Source organism: Bufo bufo, chromosome 6 (assembly GCF_905171765.1).
Source record: "Bufo bufo chromosome 6, aBufBuf1.1, whole genome shotgun sequence".
Classification (NCBI taxonomy): domain Eukaryota; kingdom Metazoa; phylum Chordata; class Amphibia; order Anura; family Bufonidae; genus Bufo; species Bufo bufo.
Window position 1 is genome coordinate 309729972 of NC_053394.1, and position 23926 is coordinate 309753897.

Below are 23926 nucleotides of genomic sequence, written 5' to 3' on the forward strand. Positions count from 1 at the left end.
AATAGGGCTGAGTCCTTAAGGGGTTAAAGCCTTTTCTAGTATCAATAAGAGTTTTGCTTCTGCTCCCATTTTGGTACAACCTGATGTCTCTCTACCTTTTTATTGTTGAGGTGGACGCTTCTGAGGTGGATGTGGGTGCGGTCTTATCTCAGGGTCCCTCTCCTGCCAAATGGCGACCGTGTGCTTTTTTCTCAAGGAAACTCTCCTCTGCAGAGAGAAATTGCGATGTGGGAGATGGGGAGTTGTTGGCCATCAAATTAGCTTTTGAGGAATGGCGCCATTGGTTAGAGGGAGCCAGACACCCTATTACCGTGTTTACCGACCATAAGAATCTGGCCTACTTGGAATCAGCCAAGCGTCTGAACCCGAGACAGGCCAGATGGTCTTTGCTCTTCTCTAGGTTTAATTTTGTTGTCACGTTCCGCCCTGGGGTTAAAAATGTGAAGGCGGATGCCCTGTCACGTTGTTTTCCGGGAGGGGGGAACTTTGAAGACCCGGGTCCCATTTTGGCTGACGGGGTGGTCGTCTCTGCTCTTTATCCTGATTTGGAGGCAGAGGTTCAGGCAGCCCAGGCAGAGGCTCCTGATGTTTGTCCTCCTGGGAGGTTGTTTGTGCCTCTCGCTTTACGACACAAGGTTTTTAAGGAGCACCACAATACTGTCCTTGCTGGGCACACGGGGAGTAGTGCCACAGTGGATCTCATTGCTCGGAGATTCTGGTGGCCGGCTCTTCGTAAGACGGTTGAGGGTTTTGTGGTAGCCTGCGAGACCTGCGATCGTGCCAAGGTCCCTCATTTACGGCCATCGGGTTCTCTCCTCCCGTTACCCATTCCTTCCCGTCCTTGGATGCATCTGTCCATGGACTTCATTACGGACCTGCCTCGTTCCTCGGTGAAGACTGTGATTTTGGTGGTAGTGGACCGTTTTAGCAAAATGGCGCATTTCATTCCCTTTCCTGGCGCAAGCGTTTGTTGATCACATTGTTAAAGGGAACCTGTCGTCGGGATTTTGTGTATAGAGCTGAGGACATGGGTTGCTAAATGGCCGCTAGCACATCCGCAATACCCAGTCCCCATAGCTCTGTGTGCTTTTATTGTGTAAAAAAACCGATTTGATACATATGCAAATTAGGACATATTAGCAAGGACATTTTGTAATCTTTGTTTGAACTTTTGTTTCAATCACCTGGCAAATTGCCATCCATGTCCTGGACATACAAGCGGTTCATTTGAATATCTCTTGCAGCCTCACTCTAGCCATTTGGTCCTATTAGGAGTACTCCAGATATATAGGATTGTGCGTGAGCTCCGCACTTATATACCTAGATTTACACATGTATGCATGTATGTATGTTGTATGATGGTACAAGTCATTTAATTTAGTGTATTAATAAAAAATTTTAATGCAAAAATACTGTGAGCCAGCCTATATTTCTATTGACATATGCAAATTAACCTGAGATGACTCCTGTCCCTGACTCATCTCACATACAGGACTCATCTCAGGTTAATTTGCATATGTATCAAATCGGTTGTTTTACACAATAAAAGCACACAGAGCTATGGGGACTGGGTATTGCGGATGTCCTAGCGGCCATATAGCAACCTATGTCCTCAGCTCTATACACAAAATCCCGGTGACAGGTTCCCTTTAAATTGCATGGCATTCCTTCAGACATCGTTTCTGATAGGGGCACGCAATTTGTTTCCAGATTCTGGAAGGCCTTCTGTTCTCGATTGGGGATTCGGTTGTCGTTCTCTTCTGCTTTTCACCCGCAGTCGAATGGTCAGACCGAACGCGTCAATCAGAATCTGGAGAAATATCTGCGTTGTTTTGTGGTGGAGAATCAGGAGGATTGGTATTCTTTTTTGTCCCTTGCTGAGTTTGCTTTAAATAACCATCGCCAGGAGCCCTCTGATAAGTCACCATTTTTTGGTGCATATGGCTTTTATCCACAGTTTGGGACATTCTCTGGAGAGGAGTCTTCTGGTTTACCTGATGAGGAGAGATTTTCCTCGTCTTTGTCATTTATTTGGCAAAAGATTCAGGGTAATCTGAAGAGGATGAGAGAGATATAAGCGTGTGGCGGATAAGAGACGTGTGCCTGGTCCGGACCTGAATGTGGGTGATCTGGTGTGGTTGTCTACAAAGAATATCAAACTGAAATTTCCCTCCTGGAAGTTGGGTCCTAAGTTTATTGGGCCTTACAAGATCTTGTCCATCATCAATCCCGTTGCCTTCCGTCTTGATCTTCCTCAGACTTGGAAGATCCATAATGTTTTTCACAGGTCCCTATTAAAACCTTATGTCCAACCCACTGTACCCTCCTCTTTGCCTCCTCCGATTGTTGTTGATGGTAATCTTGAATTTCAGGTCTCTAGGATTGTGGATTCTCGCATTATCTGCGGTTCTCTCCAGTACCTCGTTCATTTGGAGGGTTATGGTCCTGAGGAGAGGATGTGGGTCCAAGTGGCGGACATTAAGGCCACTCCTCTCATCAGGGCTTTCCATAGGTCTCATCCTGAGAAGGTGGGCTCTGAGTGTCCGGAGTCCACCCGTAGAGGGAGGGGTACTGTCACCGCCAGTTCTGTGAGAAGGTCTGGCAGACGTTCTTCTCTACCTCTTGCATGACGTTCTTTGTTTTGGTTTCACTTTGTCATCTCCTTTCCTTCTCCCAGGTGTCACTTATTTAGACTAATTGTCTCCCTTTATATTCCCTCCCATACTGCCTCACTTTGCGATTTATACTACTTCTTGGATGAGGTATTCACTGCTGGAGGCTGCTGCTGCTGTTTCCTCAGATAAGTCTTTTTCCTTTATTTGTGTTTCCTTGCTGGCTTGATTCGTATTAAGTGCAGGGAGCCGGTGGTCGTGTCCCCTCACTATTATAGGGTTTTCAGGTGTCACACAGTATTGGGTACGTGGGCATGCAATCGTCTACCATAGAGACCCTTGCATGGGCATAGCAGTCAGGGAGAGCTCTAGGGGTTTTATAGGGCTCACCCATATGCTCCTTAGTTTGGGACCAAGCCAGTCGGATGTTTATTTATAAGTTCCAGCTTTCTGCAACATCATCCGTGACACCATGCTGATATGGCGTTATTTGCTTATTTCCGTTGAGATGCTCTAACATAGCATCTCTCAGAAAACTTTCAAACAGTTTACCCACAACAGATGTTGAACTTACCGGCCTATAGTTTCCAGGCTCTGTTTTCGGACCCTTTTTGAATATTGGCACCACATTTGCTATGCGCCAATCCTGTGGGACATTCCCTGTCAGTATAGAGTCTGCAAATATCAGAAATAAGGGTCTGGCTATGACATTACTTAATTCCCTTAGGATACGGGGGTGTATGCCATCCGGTCCTGGCGATTTGTCTATTTTAATCTTTTTAAGTCGCTGTTGTACTTCTTCCTGGGTCAGACAGAACACTTTTTTAATGGGGAATTTTTACATTCAGCATTTCATCTGACAGTTTATTTTCCTCAGTGAATACATTGGAGAAAAAAATATTTAACAGCTTTGCTTTCTCCTCGTCGCTCTCTGCGACTCCCCCCTCATTACTCTTTAAAGGGCCGACACCTTCAGATTTATACTTTTTAATATTTATATAATTGCAGAACATTTTAGGGTTAGTTTTACTCTCTTTGGCAATTAATCTCTCGGTCTCTAGTTTGGCCGCTTTTATTTGTTTTTTACATGTTCTATTTTTTTCCTTATAGTTTTTCAGTGCTTCCATGCTACCCTCCTGTTTTAGTGTTTTATATGCTTTCTTTTTGTCATTTATTGCTTTCTTTACAGTTCTGTTTATCCACATTGGTTTCTTTTTGTTCCTTAACCTTTTATTACCATACGGTATGTACCTCTCACAATGAGATTTTAGGATGCTTTTAAAGATATCCCATTTTGTGGCTGTATTTTATTTTTGAGGACTTTGTCCCAGTTAGTTAGGCCTATGGCCTCTCTTAGTTGGCTAAATTTAGCTTTTTTGAAGTTTGGTATTTTTGTTCCTCCCTGTAGAAACGCTCTTTTGAATGATAATTGGAAGGTTATTACTTTATGGTCATTATTTCCCAGGTGTCCCCCAACCTGCACGTCTGTTGTTCTGTCAGGCCTATTAGTTAATACTAAGTCCAGTATGGTCGTCCCTCTAGTCGGGTCCTGAACCAGTTGGCAGAGGTAATTGTCTTTGGTTATTGCCAAGAACCTGTTTTATTTATGAGATATACAAGTTTCAGTTTCCCAGTCTATATCTGGGTAGTTGAAGTCCCCCATAATAACCACCTCATTATGATTTGCCGCCTTGTCTATCTCATTTAGTAGTAGATTTTCTGTGGACTCTGGTATATTAGGTGGTTTATAGTAAACTCCTATTAGTAATTTATTATTGTTTTTAGCTCCATGTATCTCTACCCACAGTGACTCCACATGTTCATGTCCCTCACTTATATCTTCACGGAGTGTGGGCTTTAGACAGGACTTTACATAAAGGCAGACCCCTCCCCCTCGCCGGTTTTGATGATCCTTTCTAAACAGACTGTAACCTTGTACATTAACTGCCCAGTCATAGCTATCATCCAGTTATGTCTCAGTTATTCCCACTATGTCATAGTCCTCCTCACACAGGCTTCTGGCATTAGTATACATACATTTGAGAGGTTTATGTATATTTTTTACCCTACACCTTTCCTTCTGAACTGTTCTAGTCCCTCCTTCCATTCCTCCCCCAGTCCCACTACCTTGCCCCCGGTCTCTATCTGCACTATCTTCCCCTCCTATAATGTAATTTCCCTCCCCCCCAGTCCCTAGTTTAAACACTCCTCCAACCTTCTAGCCATCTTCTTCCCCAACACAGCTGCCCCTTCCCCATTGAGGTGCAGCCCGTCCCTACGATAGAGCCTGTAGCCGATAGAGAAGTCAACCCAATTCTCCAGGAACCCAAACCCCTCCTTCCTACACCAGTTATTGAGCCACTTGTTAATCTCCCTAATCTCCTTCTGCCTTTCTTGTGTTGCCCGTGGTACAGGTAGTATTTCGGAAAATACTACCTTTTGAGGTCCTTGCCCTAAGCTTTTGAACTAAATCCCTGAAATCATTTTTAAGGACTCTCCACCTTCCCCTAACTTTGTCATTGGTTCCGATATGGACCATGACCGCTGGATCTTCTCCAGCCCCTCCCAGTAATCTGTCAACCCAATCCGCGATGTGTCGAACTCTAGCGCCAGGAAGACAGCACACTGTTCGGCGATCACGGTCTGTTCCCCTAATAATAGAGTCTCCCACTACCAGCACCTGTCTGGCCTGCCCTGCTCTCCTGGTCCCCTGCTTACTGGAGCTGACATTCCCCTGACTGGCAGAGGAAGTGTCCGGCTGCAGCAGTGCCGTCCCTGGACTGACATCCCCCTCATCTGCCAAACGTGCAAACTTGGCACTCTTCCCTCTACCCCGCTTTCTAACTGTTACCCAGCTAGCTACCTCACTTTCCTCAGCCTCCTCTCTGTCACCCTTCCCCTCATCTACCCCAAAGAGTGCTTGCTCGGTGAGAAGCAAACTCTCTTTTGGAAATTGTCAATGCCTCTCAGTGTTGCAACTTGCCCGTTTTAGAGACTCGATTTGCGATTCCAAATGGGTAATTTGCTTACATCTTGAACAAAGATATACACCCTCGAACGGCTGTTTCAGGACTGCATACATAATGCAAGATGTGCACTGGACTGCGTTGTCAATTGTGCAACACATACTAAATGGGGATTACACCACAAAAGCAAAGAATTCAATATAATGTAGTACTAAGAAACTGGCAATTTCAGTCCCCCACTGAAGTCCCTGAATCTAAAGTCACTTAATCTTAAGTCACACACTTACGCAACCACACTTAATCAACCACGCGTCGCGGTCTAACTCACGTTATATATCTGCTTATATAAATATAAATGCAGCTCACTACACCAGCCTGGTTTGTTTTCCCTCTGTATTTAAAAAAAGGTATTTTCCTCCCAGCATGTGCTGCTGGGCTGATTTGCAGCCAGGTGGGGTCAAATACCGGACTGGATTTTAATTGCCAGTCCGGGTTTTTGCAGCACCTGGCTGACCTTAAATAGGCAGCTGGGCTCAGCAGCAGGATCTTTGTGTTGGGATCTGAGACTTGGTACCAGGTTGGAGGGCTGAGACCCATGGGCCGAGGAAACAGGCCCCCTAAAGCCTGCCGTGGACTGCTGGAGGCAGAACTGACATCAAGGTGACTTGTCTTATATGAACTTTCCAATTTGTGTAACACCAAGATGTACTTTCCATTGTGTGTGAAGTAAACACCAAGACTGCAAAGTAACGCATTGTTTTGTGCATTTGCCTCAAGTGTGAATAAACACTGAAGTTTTGCGTTAAGAACTTGTCTTTTGCCTCTGTACTGCGTCCGCTTACCCTATCTACCAGACCGAAACCCCACAATTGGTGGAGGATGCGGGCAGGCGCAGTGAGGCATGCGTGATCGCCAAAGTATTGTTGTTTTTCATTTTTGCTCTGCTAAATTTCAACCGTGACCTTCGACAAAATGGAGGCCATAATGAAGGCTCTTGTGGAGGCTAACCAGCAGCAGCGAGAAACCAACCTGCAACAATGGGAGGCTAACAGGCAGCAGCAAGAAACAAACCAGCTTCTGTTACAACACATGATGGCTATACAGATGGCAGGAACATCCCAAAGTGTCCGGAAAGCGGTCCATGCGGCGATCCCCAAGATGACACGCTTAGATGACGTCGAAACCTACCTGGCAATGTACAAGAAGGTGGCCACAAGGGAGAAACTACCCCGAGACTAGTGGGCGGAGGTCGTCGCTCCGTTCCTGGCATCCGATTCTCAGCGGGTGTATTTCGACTTGCCGGACGAACAAGCGACTACCAGAAAGTAAAGGGTGAGATTCTGGCAAGACTGGAGGTGAATGTGTTGGTCCGGGCCCAACGGGTACATCAGTGGGGTTTAACCCGGCTGAGCCCGCGAGACCCCGGTATTATGACTTATTTCACATCTTGCAAAAGTGTCTACAGCCTGATGTGCTGGGTCCTATGGCTATGCTGGATCGACTATTAGCTGATATGTTCTGGAGGGCTTTGCCACCCCCTCTTCAGCACTGGATCAGCCAGGTGTCTCCTGGCAATGCCCTGGAGATGGTGGACCTGGTGGAACGCTATGAGGCTACTAAGAATCTACAGGGTTTGTTTTTTTTGGGAGGGGGGCAATCAAACCCCGGAAATCTCCACCCCACGCCCGGAGATTTGAGCCGATGAAACCCACCCGGGATGTACCCACTATGTGCCTGGCTCCGTTAGTCGGCTGGCAGTGTCAGGAGCCTGGCCATGTAAGGGCTGACTGTCCTCATCGGGTTGAGCCCATGGTACTAATTAGTTACCATCAGTCGCTTTATGTCAGGAAACTCTGTGCAACAGGTACCCTGGAATCTCTAGACCACTTATGCCAGGTGGAACTGGGAGACACTCAAGCGGAGACACTGCTGGACTCAGGGAGCATGGTGACCCTAGTAAGGGCTACTCTAGTGCGGTCCACTGAGTATACTGGCCGGAAAGTTGGGGTGATGTGCATCCATGGAGACTTAAAAGACTACCCCTCCGCGCTGTTGTCTTTAACCACGGTAGCCTGCAGGTGGACCCACGAGGTGGCAGTCACCACAAATCTACACTACGAACTCATAATGGGGAGAGACTTTCTGGGCTTCCCGACTCTATGGCCGGTTGTGAGAGTTACTGATACCTGTGAGTCAGGGGTAAACCCAGGAGATTGGCCTTGTTCAGGAGAAAGGCCAGAACCATGGGAACCTGAAGCCGAAGGGCCTGCAGTAGGGGTGATCGCCACTTCAGTGGAAGAGGGGCAGACAACCCCGCTGAGTGTAATGGTGGGAGACGTGGAGGACTTGCCACCGGGTCCTGAGTTGGCAGACCTCAATGTCTGTGGGGAAAATTTCGGTACAGCACAACACCGGGACCCAACCCTATTCCAAGCCTAGGAGAATGTGGTAATAATTGATGGGGAACCACAACAACCTGGGGCCGAGTAGATGTTTCCCTGTTTTGTGGTTCATCAGAGTATGCTGTATCGGGTAAACCAGCTGCGGGGTGAACATATTGAACAGTTGTTCGTGCCCCAGGATTATCGCAAACTCGTGTTAAAGTTAGCCCACCAACATGTTCTCGGGGGTCATCTGGGAATGCAGAAAACACAGGACCGGATATTACAACGGTTTTACTGGCCCAGTGTGTTCAGAGAGGTGGACGAGTTTTGCAAGTCTTGCCCGACCTGCCAAACAACTAGCCCCCAGCACCTTTTCCACAGTCCCTTAGTACCTCTCACGATCATCGAGGTACAGTTTGAGCGAATCGCTATAGACCTCATAGGTCCAGTACCGAAGTCCTCTAGAGGACACCAACACATCTTGGTCATCCTAGATTATGCCACTCGGTATCCGGAGGCAGTGCCACTGCGACATACATCGGCCAAACTTATAGCTATAGAGTTAATAGAGATGTTTTCCCGAGTCGGGCTACCTAAAGAGGTTCTGACTGACCAGGGGACCCCTTTTAGATCCGCGGTCCTGAGGAAACTCTGTAAGTTGCTGCACATCAAACAGCTATGGACGTCCGTTTATCATCCGCAAACTGACGGCCTGGTAGAAAGGTTTAACCAAACATTAAAAAACATGTTAAAAAGAGTGGTGTCTAAGGATGGGAAGGACTGGGACCTCCTTCTGCCCTATCTTATGTTTGCAGTGCAAGATGTGCCCAAGGCCTTTACTGGGTTCTCGCCCTTCGAACTGCTATATGGCAGACATCCTCGTGGTCTGTTTGGACATAGCCAAAGAGGCGTGGGAGCAACAACCCAACCCATATAAAAGTATTATTGAATACGTAACCCAGATGCAGGAACGTATGGAAACAATGTTGCCTCTTGTAAGAGAGCATATGGAGGCAGCTCAGCGAGCTCAAAGTCGGGTCTATAAACGGCAGGCTCGGGTCCGAATTTTTAACCTGGGAGATCGGGTTTTGGTTCTGGTACCGACCGTGGAGAGTAAGTTTCTGGCTAGGTGGCAGGGACCCTACGAAGTAATTGAAAAAGTTGGAGAGGTAAACTACAAGGTACACCAGCCAGGGCGGCGAAAGCCGGAGCAGGTATACCATGTAAATTTACTCAAACCTTGGAAAGATAGGAAGAACGGAACTCGCAACAGCCCGCGGCTGAGTTTTCTAGGGGAAGAGGTTCCGGCCCCTCGGTCTGATGCAAGGGAAGCGGTTGCCACAGTGAAGATTGCTGACAGCCTCTCCTCTAAACAGACTCAGGAGGCCAGGAAGTTCGTCAGCAGGAACACGGATGTGTTCTCAGACCTCCCCGGACGTACTTCCACAATTCAGCATGACATGTAACTGAGCCTCAGGCAAAAGTCCGGTTAAAACCATACCGGGTACCCGACAAGCCATCTCGGAGGAAGTGCAGCTAATGCTGCAACTAGACGTTATTGAGGAGTCTAAAAGTGAGTGGGACAGTCCTATAGTTTTAATGCCCAAACCGGACGGGACATTACGGTTCTGTAACGATTTTCGTAAACTAAATGAGATTTCCAAATTCGATGGTCAAAGTGTAAATTCGATGTTACAAAGCTATTAGATTTACATTTGCCAATTTAATGATCCAATGTTGTCCTCTAACACATTTGCACCACATTATATTCCATGAATGGAGTGTTGTCCTAATATGCTGACCTTCTTGAAAAGGAACAGTTCTAACAATAGGATGGGTGTACAGCATTGTTGAGGGGGGCATATGATTCATCATGAGTGTGGAATTACATTTTTGTGTAAACCCAATATGGGCTCTGGATCAGAACTTTTGTCTATATTCAAGAGAACAAAATTCAATTTGTATATTTTTTTTTTCCTAGGCTATTTTCATGATTCCATCAAACCCACCGCCAACACTTCGAAGACCAGAACTTTGGTCAAAACATTTCATAGATTTTATTAACCAGTGTCTAGTCAAAAATCCGGAGCAGAGAGGAAGTGCAACTGAACTGCTACAGGTATAATCCTTTTAATTTCTATATATAAAGCCAGTTTACAGTTCCCATATAGACTATGGATATTTATGAATAGCGACAGCATTGATCATTACTTTTTAAAGGATATGTTAAATAATGTAATTATTTCATTGCTTGATCGTTGACTGATAAGTTACTATAGGACAAATTTATATGTAACTATACTACTTAAGCCAGGGGCAAAATTGAAATGTGACATACTGTATGGTGTTTTTCCTCTCCGTAATGCAGCAGGTGTGGAGCCACTGTGCCAATGAATATATTTATGTTTCAAAAGGATTTCTTTATTCAAAAGTATAAGAGTCATAGATGTAAAGCAGCATATACAGAGTATACAGACAGCACACTTTATATGAAGCAGCTTGTACAATTGGCAATGACATCACAATGTTCAAAAGCATCAAAAGAAAAAAAAGAAAAAAAAAAAAAAACTGTCAAAAGGAGATCATATAAAGAAGACAAGGTTAGCAAACTAGGTGTTTCTGGTGCTTCTCATACAGTAGAAATCCCACAATTCCATGCATCTAAATAAGGTCTCGTAAGGTCTCCAGCACCTACAATGTCATACAGAGTCGAAGATCCACCGAGTAGGAGGAGGACATCCAAGGTTCCCAAGCTTTTCAAATGACTCGTACGTGTCCTGGCGAATAGCTGTAAGTCTCTCGTAGAGTAAGATCTTGTTGATTCTATCAACCACTGCCTGAAAACTTAGCTTTGCCGATCTCCATTTATAGGCAATATGGATCCTAGCAGCTAACAGCATGTGCTGGGATAATTTAAATTTGGAGAATGTTAACCAAGAAGGTTTGTCTCCAAGGAGACACAGAGCAGGTGACAGTGGGTAGGTACAGTCCAGCACAGAAGAGATCAGACTACAAATCTTGATCCAGAATTGCTGTACCAATGGACATAACCACCAGGTATGATAAACCGTACCATCCACCTCACATCCCCTGAAGCATAAGGGAGAGATTTCTGGGTAGATAGGATGTAATCTATAGGGTACTAAGTATACCCTGTGGAGTACCTTAATTGAGGTCTCCGCCAAGGTAATTTGCCACAAGGTCTTAGTCAAGGTCTGGGAACGCTGATGCCATCTAGATATAGAGAAATCCTCTTGGATGTCCTTCTTCCACTCCGTCATATATGGTAGCTTGGCCCCATCTGGTGTGGTGTTAAGTGACCCATAAATTCTGGACAGTAACCCCCGTTTATACAAGGAAAATGTAGTGGACCTCTCAAAGGGGGTAAAATCCAAGGTCAAATTATTAATCTTCAGGGAGTGAAGAAAAGAGAAGATTTGATTAGCGTTATAGGACTCATTTTCCAGGAGGATATATTTTTCTTTAAAGTCAGGTAGTGAGATAAGTTTGCTTCTGATCAAGAATCTGTGAAGAGAAGTAAACTTATTAGAGATCCACCAATGAAAAGCACCAGTGTGGAGTCCCGGTGGGAATACCGGGTTGCCAAACAGGTGAAGAAGCGGCGTATGTTTAGATTGAAGACCTGCTTTAAACCTAACAGACTGCCACAGTAACAATGAGACAATGGTGAATTGGAGCGAATGACCGATGGCAGGGGAATGGAATTGCAAAGCAGGGCTCTCCAGGTCCAGGGCATGAAGAGAGATTGTTCCAGTGACACCCACAAGGGGTGGGCCAAAAATAATTGAGCCAGACATGCCGCCTTGTAGTACTTAATAAAATCGGGAACTGAGAGGCCTCCCTGGCTTTTGTGTCTACACATCATGCACCTGGAAATTCGAGCACGTTTACCACCCCAGATAAATCTCATCGTATCAATTTGTAAACTTCGAAGATCACTGCTAGGAATGTGAACCGGAAGGGTTCGAAACAAATACAGTAGTCGGGGGTAGTACTACCATCCTAACTATATGTATTCGTCCAATCCATGATACCGGCAGAAAGCTACAATGAATATATTTAACTTGGGGCTACACCTTAGGGCCTTGTAAGTGGTCCCCTGGTATTCACCCTTTTACTTCCGTACTGGGATCTGGATGTTGCTACAGGGTGGCCACCAGGCTCTAGCTCTAGGAGCAGTCTTCGTTCAGGAGCTGATGAGCCAGGCAGGTCCAGAGTCACCAGTGCGTGGCACCAAGACAGCAAGCAGAAACGTGGTCAGAGGGCAAACCAAGGTCAAGACAGGCAGTTTGTGCAACACGGTAAAACAAGCAATAGGTCAGGACAGGCAGCACAGAGTCTATATGGTTATCAAGCAGAAGTCAGGACATGGGGGTTCAGAATACACAGTTGTGTAATACCTTCATAGGAACTAGACAAGCTAGGAACCTTATTGCTCAGGCACCCTCTCATAGGAAAAAGGTGGCATATAGGCTTGGGATAGATTATACTGTGCAGGTGTTGGCTCTTTAACAGCCAGGGTGAGTATACATGTGCCATAAGGGAGTGCGCACAAGCAGTAGGAAGGAGGTGGGGCAATCATGAGTGACACGGACAGGAGTGCAACAGGAGTGATGAGTATTCCAACATTTGAGACCACCAGGAGAGAAGAGATGCTAGCAGCCATGCACTGCTTCTGGACAATTAGCAGTACTGTGGAGGATGACAGCGCAGGGTTTTAAAAAAATCTAATAATGGGATACCAGGTTCTATACCCCCATGTGAACCAAAATGAAGGGCCATTAACAAGCAGCAGACATAGTCCATCCCCAACAAAAGCTGCTTGTTAGGGATCTCAGCACCTTGACATGTGGCATTATTAGTTATCTGTGATCATATGAGCTCTTACTCATGGTTGGGATATTTGAACTTATTGGGTAAACTTTGTGGTGGAAGAATCAATTACCTTGGAAAAATTATATCGGAGTGGGTTACTGAGATCTACATCTGTCCAGTTTAATTTGCGGAGGAGACTAGGCCTTATCCAACTGTGTTTTAACAAGGCACCAGAAGGGTTTTTGTGGGAAAGAGCCTTCAGGTTCAAGCAACTGAGACCAAACTGCATTCATACCAAGGTGTTTGTGAGAAAAAAAAGGTAAATTTTCTTGTGCACCTCTTCATTGGCTGGAGAACATTAGAGGGGTGGACTTGGCTTACCAGGTTTTCATTTTAGACAGACCAATGATAGCTGTCTCATAGTCCGCCACACAAAGCCAAAGCCTTCCCTCTTTTCCCAAAATGGGAGAAGGAAAACACAATGCCTCTTCAAACTCAGTCTGTTCCTTTAAGCAGGACCTAATACTGCAAGCCTCCATTACATGGGGCAGCAGCTGGAATATTGTTTTGCTTTAATTGCTTGTGCATCCTAAATGTGACAATTCAATCATGGGGACCTCTCAGAATGTGGATTTCCATCATAACCATGAGGATTCCCTTCAGTGTTTTTATTTCTGGGGAAATAAAATGTTCATGCACTCAGGGAAGTCGTGACTTCGGAAAACTAGGACATGATGTGGTGGGAATAGTATGTGCTACAAATATTTCACTGAATTATTTATTGACCTGAGATTTGGGCTCCGCCAAATACAACGCCCATTATATACAAGATAAATAAACCCAAGTGTTCTGAGTGGCGTCAGTAATGCCATCTATTATTAACGATCAGATGTGTTACTGCATTAGCTGGACTGGTAATGGTCACACCAGTGGTCACACCAGTCTAAAGTCACTAGGATTAGCACCATGGACCTACACCTTACACTCTTAGCAAAACTGATACCCTGGGGCAAATTTTCAAATACTAGACAGTGTCAACTTAGACAAACTGTGCCAGATTTATGACACTGATGCTGGATAATAAATATGATGCACCTTTAGACTGTCTAATGTAACATTACACCATCTATAAGTTGGATTAGTTAACATCACAATTATGTGCCAAAATTGTGGCGATTTCTGGCACATCTCAAAAGGGTTGTCCCATGAAAAATATTCTACATTTCCATAGAAGCACCTGGATCTGAACACTTCTGTATTTGCATGTAATAAGAAATTTTGTATAGTCGCTGAGTTACTCATTAAAATCTTTTGGTATAGCGCCACCTGCTGTTTTTTTCTTTTTCTTATTTCTCTTTCCACCTCAGTAACATCGCTGAGGTGGACGCACATGCTGTGTTCCATACTTCCAACTGCTATCAGCCATATCTATTGTTAAAACTGTGACAGTTCCAGGTAAGGAACTACAGCACGAAGGACACATACCCCTGAGCACAAAGGACACATACCCATGTTATTTCAGTATATGTACACTATGTAATAAACTCCAAAGCTTCCCCTAGTGGTGGCTGAAGGTGGACAGATTTTTGTACTCTAAAACTGAGCTCTGAACACTACAAAGATATAATAAAAAATGTATCAATTTAATCATAAATGTCTTTGGGATTTATGTGTACATTGTGTGATAGTTTACTAGATGAAGTAATTTTATGGGGTATTTATTTAATTAGCTTGTGATTTTCTTTAGGTTTGACATTTAGTATTATATTACTTTTATCTTACCCAGCACCCATTTGTCAAAGTTACCAAAGGAGCATCCATTTTGAAACATTTAATAAATGAAGCAATGGAGGCAAATATTAAACGTATTGAATTCCAGCAATGTGAAGTGGAACCAGAGGAGGAAGAGAATGCGGTTGGTATTTACTAAACATATCTATAGGGACTGTACACTGATCACCATATGAGCATTCACAGTGGATACGTGCAAACACATTAATGCCACAAAAACTTGTAAATCAGTGCAACTATGTCAAGCTTGTTGTCTGATCTTTGGCAGCAGCCATGTAAAACATTCTGTTTCCAAAGTCTGATTTAGGTAGCTACCCCTGCCTCACTCACAGCAGGAAATATCAGTACAATTTGAAGCACCAGTCAGCAGATTAAATACTTGCAGCCAATCAGCTGTTTGTAAACATGTGTATGTAGCTTGGAAACTCCCTCAGGTTTCTCATCATTTCCCTAACACTAAGGGTCCACAAATTGCTGATTTTGCCGACCGCACATGGCCGGCCCTATGATAGAAATGCCTATTCTTGTCTGTGATTGTGGACAAGAATAGGACATGCTCTATCTTTTTTGCGGGGCCATGGAACGGAACTACGGATGCGGACGGCACTGACCATTGGTTTTGCAGTTCAACCCATTCACTTAAAAGAAACTGAGCTGTGCCTAGATCCTGTGAACGATCATGGCCTAGGAAGAGGGCTAAGTATTTACCGAATGCCACGGCATCTTCATCGAGTGGATCAATGGGGGTCCTGGGAGTCGGACCCCCACCGATCTCATATTGATGTCAATATGATAATTCCTGAAAAACCCTTTAAGATTATCATCCCACTATTACCTGGAGTCTTACCCACAAATATCAGCCCTTAGGAAGATGTGTGACCAATTCACAGACAAATCCTCAGAAGATTAGCCCGTAGCCTATATATAAAGTTGTAATAATTCCCAATGCCAGCATATGACTTTTGCTGTTTCAAAACAAGTTTTTTGTGTTTTGTTTTTTTTCCTTCTCTTTTTAAGGATGAGGATGATGTTGATGCTGGCACGATGGTTCATACCCGAAATAAAGACATTGGGACAATGCAGGAGTTCAGCACTATGAGTGAAGGGGCAGATGGCACAATGGTGGAAAATGAACACCTAGAAACACAGCTTGGCACCATGTTAATAAACGAGGAGGATGAAGATGAGGACATTGAGTCTGGTACTATGAAACGTAAGCATTAAGTTCACTGACTCTTTATGCTTGGATTGATAGCTCTTCTAGGGTATAAAGTTGAAAATATTATTAAAGCGCCATTCATTCCCTAGCGCTGTACATATGAAAAGGGGTATATATACGAACCGGATTCCAAAAAAGTTGGGACACTATACAAATCGTGAATAAAAACTGAATGCAATGATGTGGAGGTGCCAACTTCTAATATTTTATTCAGAATAGAACATAAATCACGGAACAAAAGTTTAAACTGAGAAAATGTACCATTTTAAGGGGAAAATATGTTGAATCAGAATTTCATGGTGTCAACAAATCCCCAAAAAGTTGGGACAAGGCCATTTTCACCACTGTGTGGCATCTCCCCTTCTTCTTACAACACTCAACAGACGTCTGGGGACCGAGGAGACCAGTTTCTCAAGTTTAGAAATAGGAATGCTCTCCCATTCTTGTCTTATACAGGCCTCTAACTGTTCAATCGTCTTGGGCCTTCTTTGTTGCACCTTCCTCTTTATGATGCGCCGAATGTTCTCTATAGGTGAAAGATCTGGACTGCAGACTGGCCATTTCAGTACCCGGATCCTTCTCCTACGCAGCCATGATGTTGTGATTGATGCAGAATGTGGTCTGGCATTATCTTGTTGAAAAATGCAGGGTCTTCCCTGAAAGAGATGACGTCTGGATGGGAGCATATGTTGTTCTAGAACCTGAATATATTTTTCTGCATTGATGGTGCCTTTCCAGACATGCAAGCTGCCCATGCCACACGCACTCATGCAACCCCATACCATCAGAGATGCAGGCTTCTGAACTGAGCGTTGATAACAACTTGGGTTGTCCTTGTCCTCTTTGGTCCGGATGACATTGCGTCCCAGATTTCCAAAAAGAACTTCGAATCGTGACTCATCTGACCACAGAACAGTCTTCCATTTTGCCACACTCCATTTTAAATGATCCCTGGCCCAGTGAAAACGCCTGAGCTTGTGGATCTTGCTTAGAAATGGCTTCTTCTTTGCACTGTAGAGTTTCAGCTGGCAACGGCGGATGGCACGGTGGATTGTGTTCACTGACAATGGTTTCTGGAAGTATTCCTGAGCCCATTCTGTGATTTCCTTTACAGTAGCATTCCTGTTTGTGGTGCAGTGTCGTTTAAGGGCCCGGAGATCACGGGCATCCAGTATGGTTTTACAGCCTTGACCCTTACGCACAGAGATTGTTCCAGATTTTCTGAATCTTCGGATGATGTTATGCACAGTTCATGAAGATAGATGCAAAGTCTTTGCAATTTTTCGCTGGGTAACACCTTTCTGATATTGCTCCACTATCTTTCTGCGCAACATTGTGGGAATTGGTGATCCTCTACCCATCTTGGCTTCTGAGAGACACTGCCACTCTGAGAAGCTCTTTTTATACCCAATCATGTTGCCAATTGACCTAATTAGTGTTAATTGGTCTTCCAGTTCTTCGTTATGCTCAAATTTACTTTTTCCAGCCTCTTATTGCAACTTGTCCCAACTTTTTGGGGATTTGTTAACACCGTGAAAATTGGAATCAACGTATTTTTCCTTTAAAATGATACATTTACTCGGATTAAACGTTTGATCTGTCATCTACGTTCTATTACAAATAAAATATTGACATTTGCCATCTCCACATCATTGCATTCAGTTTCTATTCACAATTTGTTTAGTGTCCCAACTTTTTTGGAATCCGGTTTGTACATAACACAGACAATTGCACTAAGCATAAACAAGACGAGTTACAAACTGGTACAGAAGGAGAGAGGGCCATGCCTGTGAGGGCTTACAATCTACATGGTATGGGAGAAGGACACAGTAGGTGAGGGTAAGGCTGGTCATGGTGGTATAGAGGCAGCAGGGTCACTGGTTTTAGGCTTGTCTGAAGAGGTGGGTTTTTAGGTTTCTTTTTGAAGGATTCCACTGTAGGTGAGAGTCTGATATGTTGGGGTAGCAAGTTCCAGAGTGTGGGGGATGCATGGGAGAAATCTTGGAGGAGATTGTGGGAAGAGGTGATAAGAGGAGAGAAGGTCTTGTGAGGATCGGAGATTGCGTGTGGGGATGTAACGGGAAAGTAGCTCAGAGCTGTAGGGAGGGGACAGGTTGTGGACGGCCTTATATGTATTTGTTAGTATTATGAACTGAATTCACTGGGAAATGGGGAGCCAGTGAAGGGATTGGCAGAGGGGAGAGGCAGAGGAGGAACAGGGTGAGAGGTGAATTAGTGGGGCAGCAGAGTTGAGGATAGATTGGAGGGGTGCGAGAGTGCTAGATGGAAGGCCACAGAGGAGAATATTGCAGTAGTCTAGGCGTGAGATGATGAGGGCATGTATATGCATTTTCGCTGATTAAAAGTTGAGGAAAGCGCGGATGCGGGAGATGTTTTTGAGTTGGAGGAGGCAGGTGGTGGAAAGGGCTTGGATGTGCGGTCGGAAGGAAAGGGCAGAATCCAAGGCAGCGGACTTGGTTGACCGGGGAGAGTGTGCAGCCATTGATCGTGATAGATAGGTCTGTTGGGGAAGTTGAGCAAGATGGGGAAAAGATGATGAATTCTGTTTTTATCAATGTTAAGTTTTAGAAAGCATAGGCATTGTGAGCTTCTGGATAATAAGGTGGTGATGTCTGGACCAGAGAGGTAGATTTGTGTGTCGTCAGCATATAAGTGATACTGAAAGCCAGGCCAAAAGTGTAGATAGAAAAGAGCAGGGGTCCTAGGACAGAGCCTTGCAGGACACCAACAGTGAGGGAATGAGACAAGGAGGTGGTGTGAGAGTGGGAGACGCTAAACGTCCAGTCTGTGAGGTATGATGTGATCCAGGAGAGGACCAGGTCAGTGATGCCAAGAGATGAGCGAGTTTGCAACAGAAGGGAGTGGTCGACCGTGTCAAAGGCAGAGGACAGGTCAAGGAGAAGGAGGACAGAGTAATGTTTTTTGGTTTTGGCTGTTAGTAGGTCATTGGTGACTTTGGTGAGGCAGTCTCAGTTGAGTGGTGGGTTCGGAAGCCAGATTGTAGTCAGTCAAAGAAGGAGCAGGAGGAGAGGTGAGAGGACAGTTCAGAATGGACATGTTGTTCAAGTAGCTTTGAGGCATACGGAAGAAGCGATATGGGGCGATAGCTGGACAAAGAAGATGGGTCAAGTAAAGGCTTATTGAGGATGGGTGTAATGGTAGCATGTTTAAAACCAGAGGGGAAGACACCAGAGGTTAGTGATAGGTTGAAGAGATGCGTTAGGGATGAGATAAACACTGTGGTGAGGTTAGGGATGAGGTGGGATGAGATTGGGTCAAGGCACAGATGGTGAGATGTGATCTGGAGAGTAGAGTGGAGAGTTTTTCTTCTGTAACGGGTGGAGAAGCGGGTTTTGGGAGAAGAGGACTGAGCAGTTGTGTACAGGGTCTGTGGGGACTGTGTACTGAAGCTTTCTCTGATGTTGACTATTTTTTGTTTGAATTATGCGGCAAAGTCCTCAGCTGAGAGGAGAGGGTGGGGGCACTGGGGGACGGAGAAGGGAGTTCAAAGTGTTAAAAAGTTGTATGTGTATATATATATATATATATATATATATATATATATATATAGATTATATTATATTATATTATATTTGTGGTCATGGCTGCGGATAGTGAACCTGAACACGATGGTGACGGAATAGTCTATCTATCCACTTCCTGCTGACTTAACTGAACGGCTTGCATTGTGCCCATAGCCGTGAACGTGGGTAGGCCTATAAGGGGTAAAAAAAACTAGCAGGGTAGCTTTATTGAATACAGACAATTTATAAGGCTAAATTACAGAAAGCTTCAGAAATTTCGTTGTGTGGGTTAGGAATGTACCTGGTGAAGCACGACGATTGCCAGTGACCCATTTTATGGATGATATGGCAGGGCACATTGTGCTTAGAAGCTGCGGAAGCGAAACGAGCGCCCTGATATGGCTTTGGGGTCGAAACCTAACCCAGTTGCTAAAATGCGGATGTGGGATATGAACTGTGCTGACGTAAGGGGCTTGGCTTTGAAAGGTAGTAACGGACTATCAGGGGAGGAATTACCCAAGGTTGCTATCAACCTATTTAAAACATGGACAGGGCACCACTTGTTGAAAGTGTGAAAATATTTAACTTGAACGGAAGGCCCGGTTTGTGATGTTTTAGTTGATGGCAGATATAAAATGTAATGGTCGTGATTCCATACTAGTTGGCTCCTAGTTAAACCTTTGGTTTTAGGAGAGAAACCAGTGAATTCCCGTGGTCGTAGAAACCCATAGAAACCTAAATACATGGCGGCCTAGCCCAAAAGGATTACCGTCTAAGGAGTTGGAGAGTTTCCTGAACAGTTCCCCTGAAACATTTTGTCTGCTTGGAGTGGTTTTTCTGCAGCTTTTTTGAATACCCCTGAGAGTTGCCTTGATTGCAGGGGATGAGAAGATTGACCTACTACCTGGATCTTTCAACATTTGAATAGTGTTTCATCCCAGCCAAATATAATTTAATTGAATTATAAGAGAGTTTAAGGTGTTTATGACAATAAGCCAGAAAAGCCATTAAATAAGTGGTCTTATCTGTGTCGTTTCTTGGATGGAGAAGGGAAATTTTTTTGAAGATGTTCCAGCCAGTTTTGTAGTTTCTGTCCGTGTTGGCAGATAGTGACCTTTGCACAAGGGATTTGGCTGTTTATATGTGATGTCCTAATCCATGCGCAGTGTATTGAAGTCTGGAGGGGATAATCCCGTTTGCTCCGCTTCTGGCATGACCTGGAAAAAATTATGGAAATTAAAGCGTGATAATGTGTCAGCAGCTAAGTTCTGAAAGCCTTGGATATGTCTGCATGACACGTGAAAGTTATAATGTAAGGAAAGCCAGACTAATTTGTGAACAAAGGGCATGATACAAGATGACTTTGACCTGCCCTTGGTAATGATGTCCACCACTGCCTGGTTATCAGTGATGAATGTCGCTGGAGAATTAGCCCATTGCCTACCCCAGACTTGTGCAGCAGCTACAATTGAATAGATCTCTAATAACGGGGAAGGACCTTTAGGTACTTGTTGAGTGAAGATATTTCTGGGGGCCAATTGCCTGCGAACCACTGTTTTTTATATACAGTCAGGTCCATAAATATTGGGACATCGATAAAATTCTAACATTTTTGGCTCTAAACACCACCACAATGGATTTGAAATGAAACAAACAAACAAGATGTGCTTTAACTGCAGACTGTCAGCTTTAATTTGAGGGTATTTACATCCAAATCAGGTGAACAGTGTAGGAATTACAACAGTTTGCATATGTGCCTCCCACTTGTTAAGGGACCAAAAGTAATGGGACATAATAATAATCATAAATCAAACTTTCACTTTTTAATACTTGGTTACAAATCCTTTGCAGTCAATTACTGCCTGAAGTCTGGAATGCATAGACATCACCAGACACTGGGTTTCAACCCTGGTGATGCTATGCCAGGCCTCTACTGCAACTGTCTTCAGTTCCTGCTTGTTCTTGGGGCATTTTCCCTTCAGTTTTGTCTTCAGCAAGTGAAATGCATGCTCAATCGGATTCAGGTCAGGTGATTGACTTCGCCATTGCATAACATTCCACTTCTTTCCCTTAAAAAAACTCTTTGGTTGCTTTTGCAGTATGCTTTGGGTCATTGTCCATCTGCACTGTGAAGCGCCGTCCAATGAGTTCTGAAGCATTTGGCTGAATATGAGCAGATAATATTGCCCGAAACACTTCAGAATTCATCCTGCTGCTTTTTTCAGCAGTCACATCATCAATAAATACAAGAGAACCAGTTCCATTGGCAGCCATACATGCCCACGCCATGACACTACCACCACCATGCTTCACTGATGAGGTGGTATGCTTAGGATCATGAGCAGTTCCTTTCCTTCTCCATACTCTTCTCTTCCCTGCACTCTGGTACAAGTTGATCTTGGTCTCATCTGTCCATAGGATGTTGTTCCAGAACTGTGAAGGCTTTTTTTAGATGTCGTTTGGCAAACTCTAATCTGGCCTTCACCAATGGTTTACATCTTGTGGTGAACCCTCTGTATTCACTCTGGTGAAGTCTTCTCTTGATTGTTGACTTTGACACACATACACCTACCTCCTGGAGAGTGTTCTTGATCTGGCCAACTGTTGTGAAGGGTGTTTTCTTCACCAGGGAAATAATTTTTCGGTCATCCACCACAGTGTTTTTTTGTGGTCCCCTGGGTCTTTTGGTGTTGCTGAGCTCACCGGTGCGTTCCTTTTTTTTAAAAGAATGTTCCAAACAGTTGTTTTGGCCACGCCTAATGTTTTTGCTATCTCTCTGATGGATTTGTTTTGTTTTTTCAACCTAATGATGGCTTGCTTCACTGATAGTGATAGCTCTTTGGATCTCATCTTGAGAGTTGACAGCAACAGATTCCAAATGCAAATAGCTCACTTGAAATGAACTCTGGACCTTTTATCTGCTCATTGTAATTGGGATAATGAGGGAATAACACACACCTGGCCATGGAACAGCTGAGAAGCCAATTGTCCCATTACTTTTGGTCCCTTAAAAAGTGGGAGGCACATATGCAAACCGTTGTAATTCCTACACCGTTCACCTGATTTGGATGTAAATACCCTCAAATTAAAACTGACAGTCTACAGTTAAAGCACATCTTGTTCGTTTCATTTCAAATCCATTGTGGTGGTGTATAGAGTCAAAAATGTTAGAATTGTCTTGATGTCCCAATATTTATGGACCTGACTGTATAGCTGCGAAACCCCTGGAGGCAGCTGTGTCTGAGAAAACCGTAGGAGATGTGGGACTTCATTGGGGAATGAATAAGGAGATCCCGTTCCAGTTGGCCAGGAAGGTGTTCCACATGGCCAAGTCGACCATTGCTTGGGAATCCAGAAATACAGGGGAGTCCTGCTCTGTGGCTGCCGGAAGTAGATCTAATAATCTGGACATGAAGGCCTTACCTTGGGGCATAATTCTAGTTGTAAAGTTTAGCATGCCTAGCAGGGATTGTAACTCCTGTTTAGTGAGAATTCTGGAACCCACAAATTTGGAGATAATCTCTTTGATTTTGATAAGCTTCTCTTCTGGCAGTCTTGCTTCCATTTTTTCTGTGTCTATGACTATACCTAGGAAGGTTACTACCGTCGAGGGCCCTTTTATTTTGGATGGGGCGACTGGAATGTTAAGATTTGCAAATACTTGGAGATTATTAAGTTTACAGGGTTTAATGCCGGGTTGTTCTATCAACAGAAAATCGTCTAAATAATGAATGACCATTGGGCATTCACAATGGTTTACCAGAATCCAATGTAGGGCCTGTGCGAATTGGTCAAATAGCCAAGGACTGCTCTTAGAACCGAATGTTAAGCTGTTTGCGAAGTAGTAGAGACCTTCCCATTTTATTCCGTAAAATTTCCAAAGCTGTGGGTTGATAGGCAGCAGCTTGAAAGCATCCGCAATGTCTGCTTTGGACAACCATGCCTCTTTTCCCACCAAAAGGATAAGTAGTATAGCCTCATGAAGTGAGGAGTATTTCATGGAGAATTATTCAGAGGGGACTAAAGAGTTGAGGCTAGGAACATCTGAACCATGAGGCGCTGAGAGATCATAGATCAAACGTTTTTTATTTGAGATTTTTTTTAGTAACAATGCCGATAGGGTTGATTCTCCAATAATTAAAAGGAACCGTGGAGTAAGGACCGATAAGGAAACCTTTTTCCATCTCTGCCTGAATTAAGGAATCTACTGGCTTGGCATCTTTGACTGCTGACATGAGGTTGAGACCTTCCCAGGTGGACTGAGGAAGGGTAACGAGACCCGTGTGGAAACCCTCCGTGAAACCATCTAGCAAGAATTGTACATGGTGAGGGTTATGGTGATCACGAAGAAGTATTGCCAGCAGGTCAACGTTAACCCCGCCTAGTCATTTATTTTTGGACGTTCTTTGAGGGCAAGCCGAAAGGGGGTGAACTCTGAAGCAGGCAGAACAGACGTGGAGTGCTCTGCATTTGTTGTAATTACATGTTGCCAAATTATAGTTATTGCAGACCTGGCTGCTACCCAAGAAGACTATGGGACGACCCAATTTATCTGTGCCAGTGTTTTGCCTTT

The 23926-nt window shown here is 44.3% G+C and overlaps 1 protein-coding gene across 1 annotated transcript in view; it reads left to right on the forward strand.

Moving 5' to 3' along the window:
- LOC121004399 (serine/threonine-protein kinase 4-like) overlaps positions 1–23926 on the forward strand; it is a 104119-nt gene that overhangs the window by 54234 nt on the left and 25959 nt on the right. The window contains exons 7-9 of the mRNA XM_040436597.1: positions 9944–10081; positions 14585–14713; positions 15607–15802. Coding sequence (XP_040292531.1) covers positions 9944–10081; positions 14585–14713; positions 15607–15802 — 463 coding nt within the window. The remainder of the gene's footprint in view (positions 1–9943; positions 10082–14584; positions 14714–15606; positions 15803–23926) is intronic.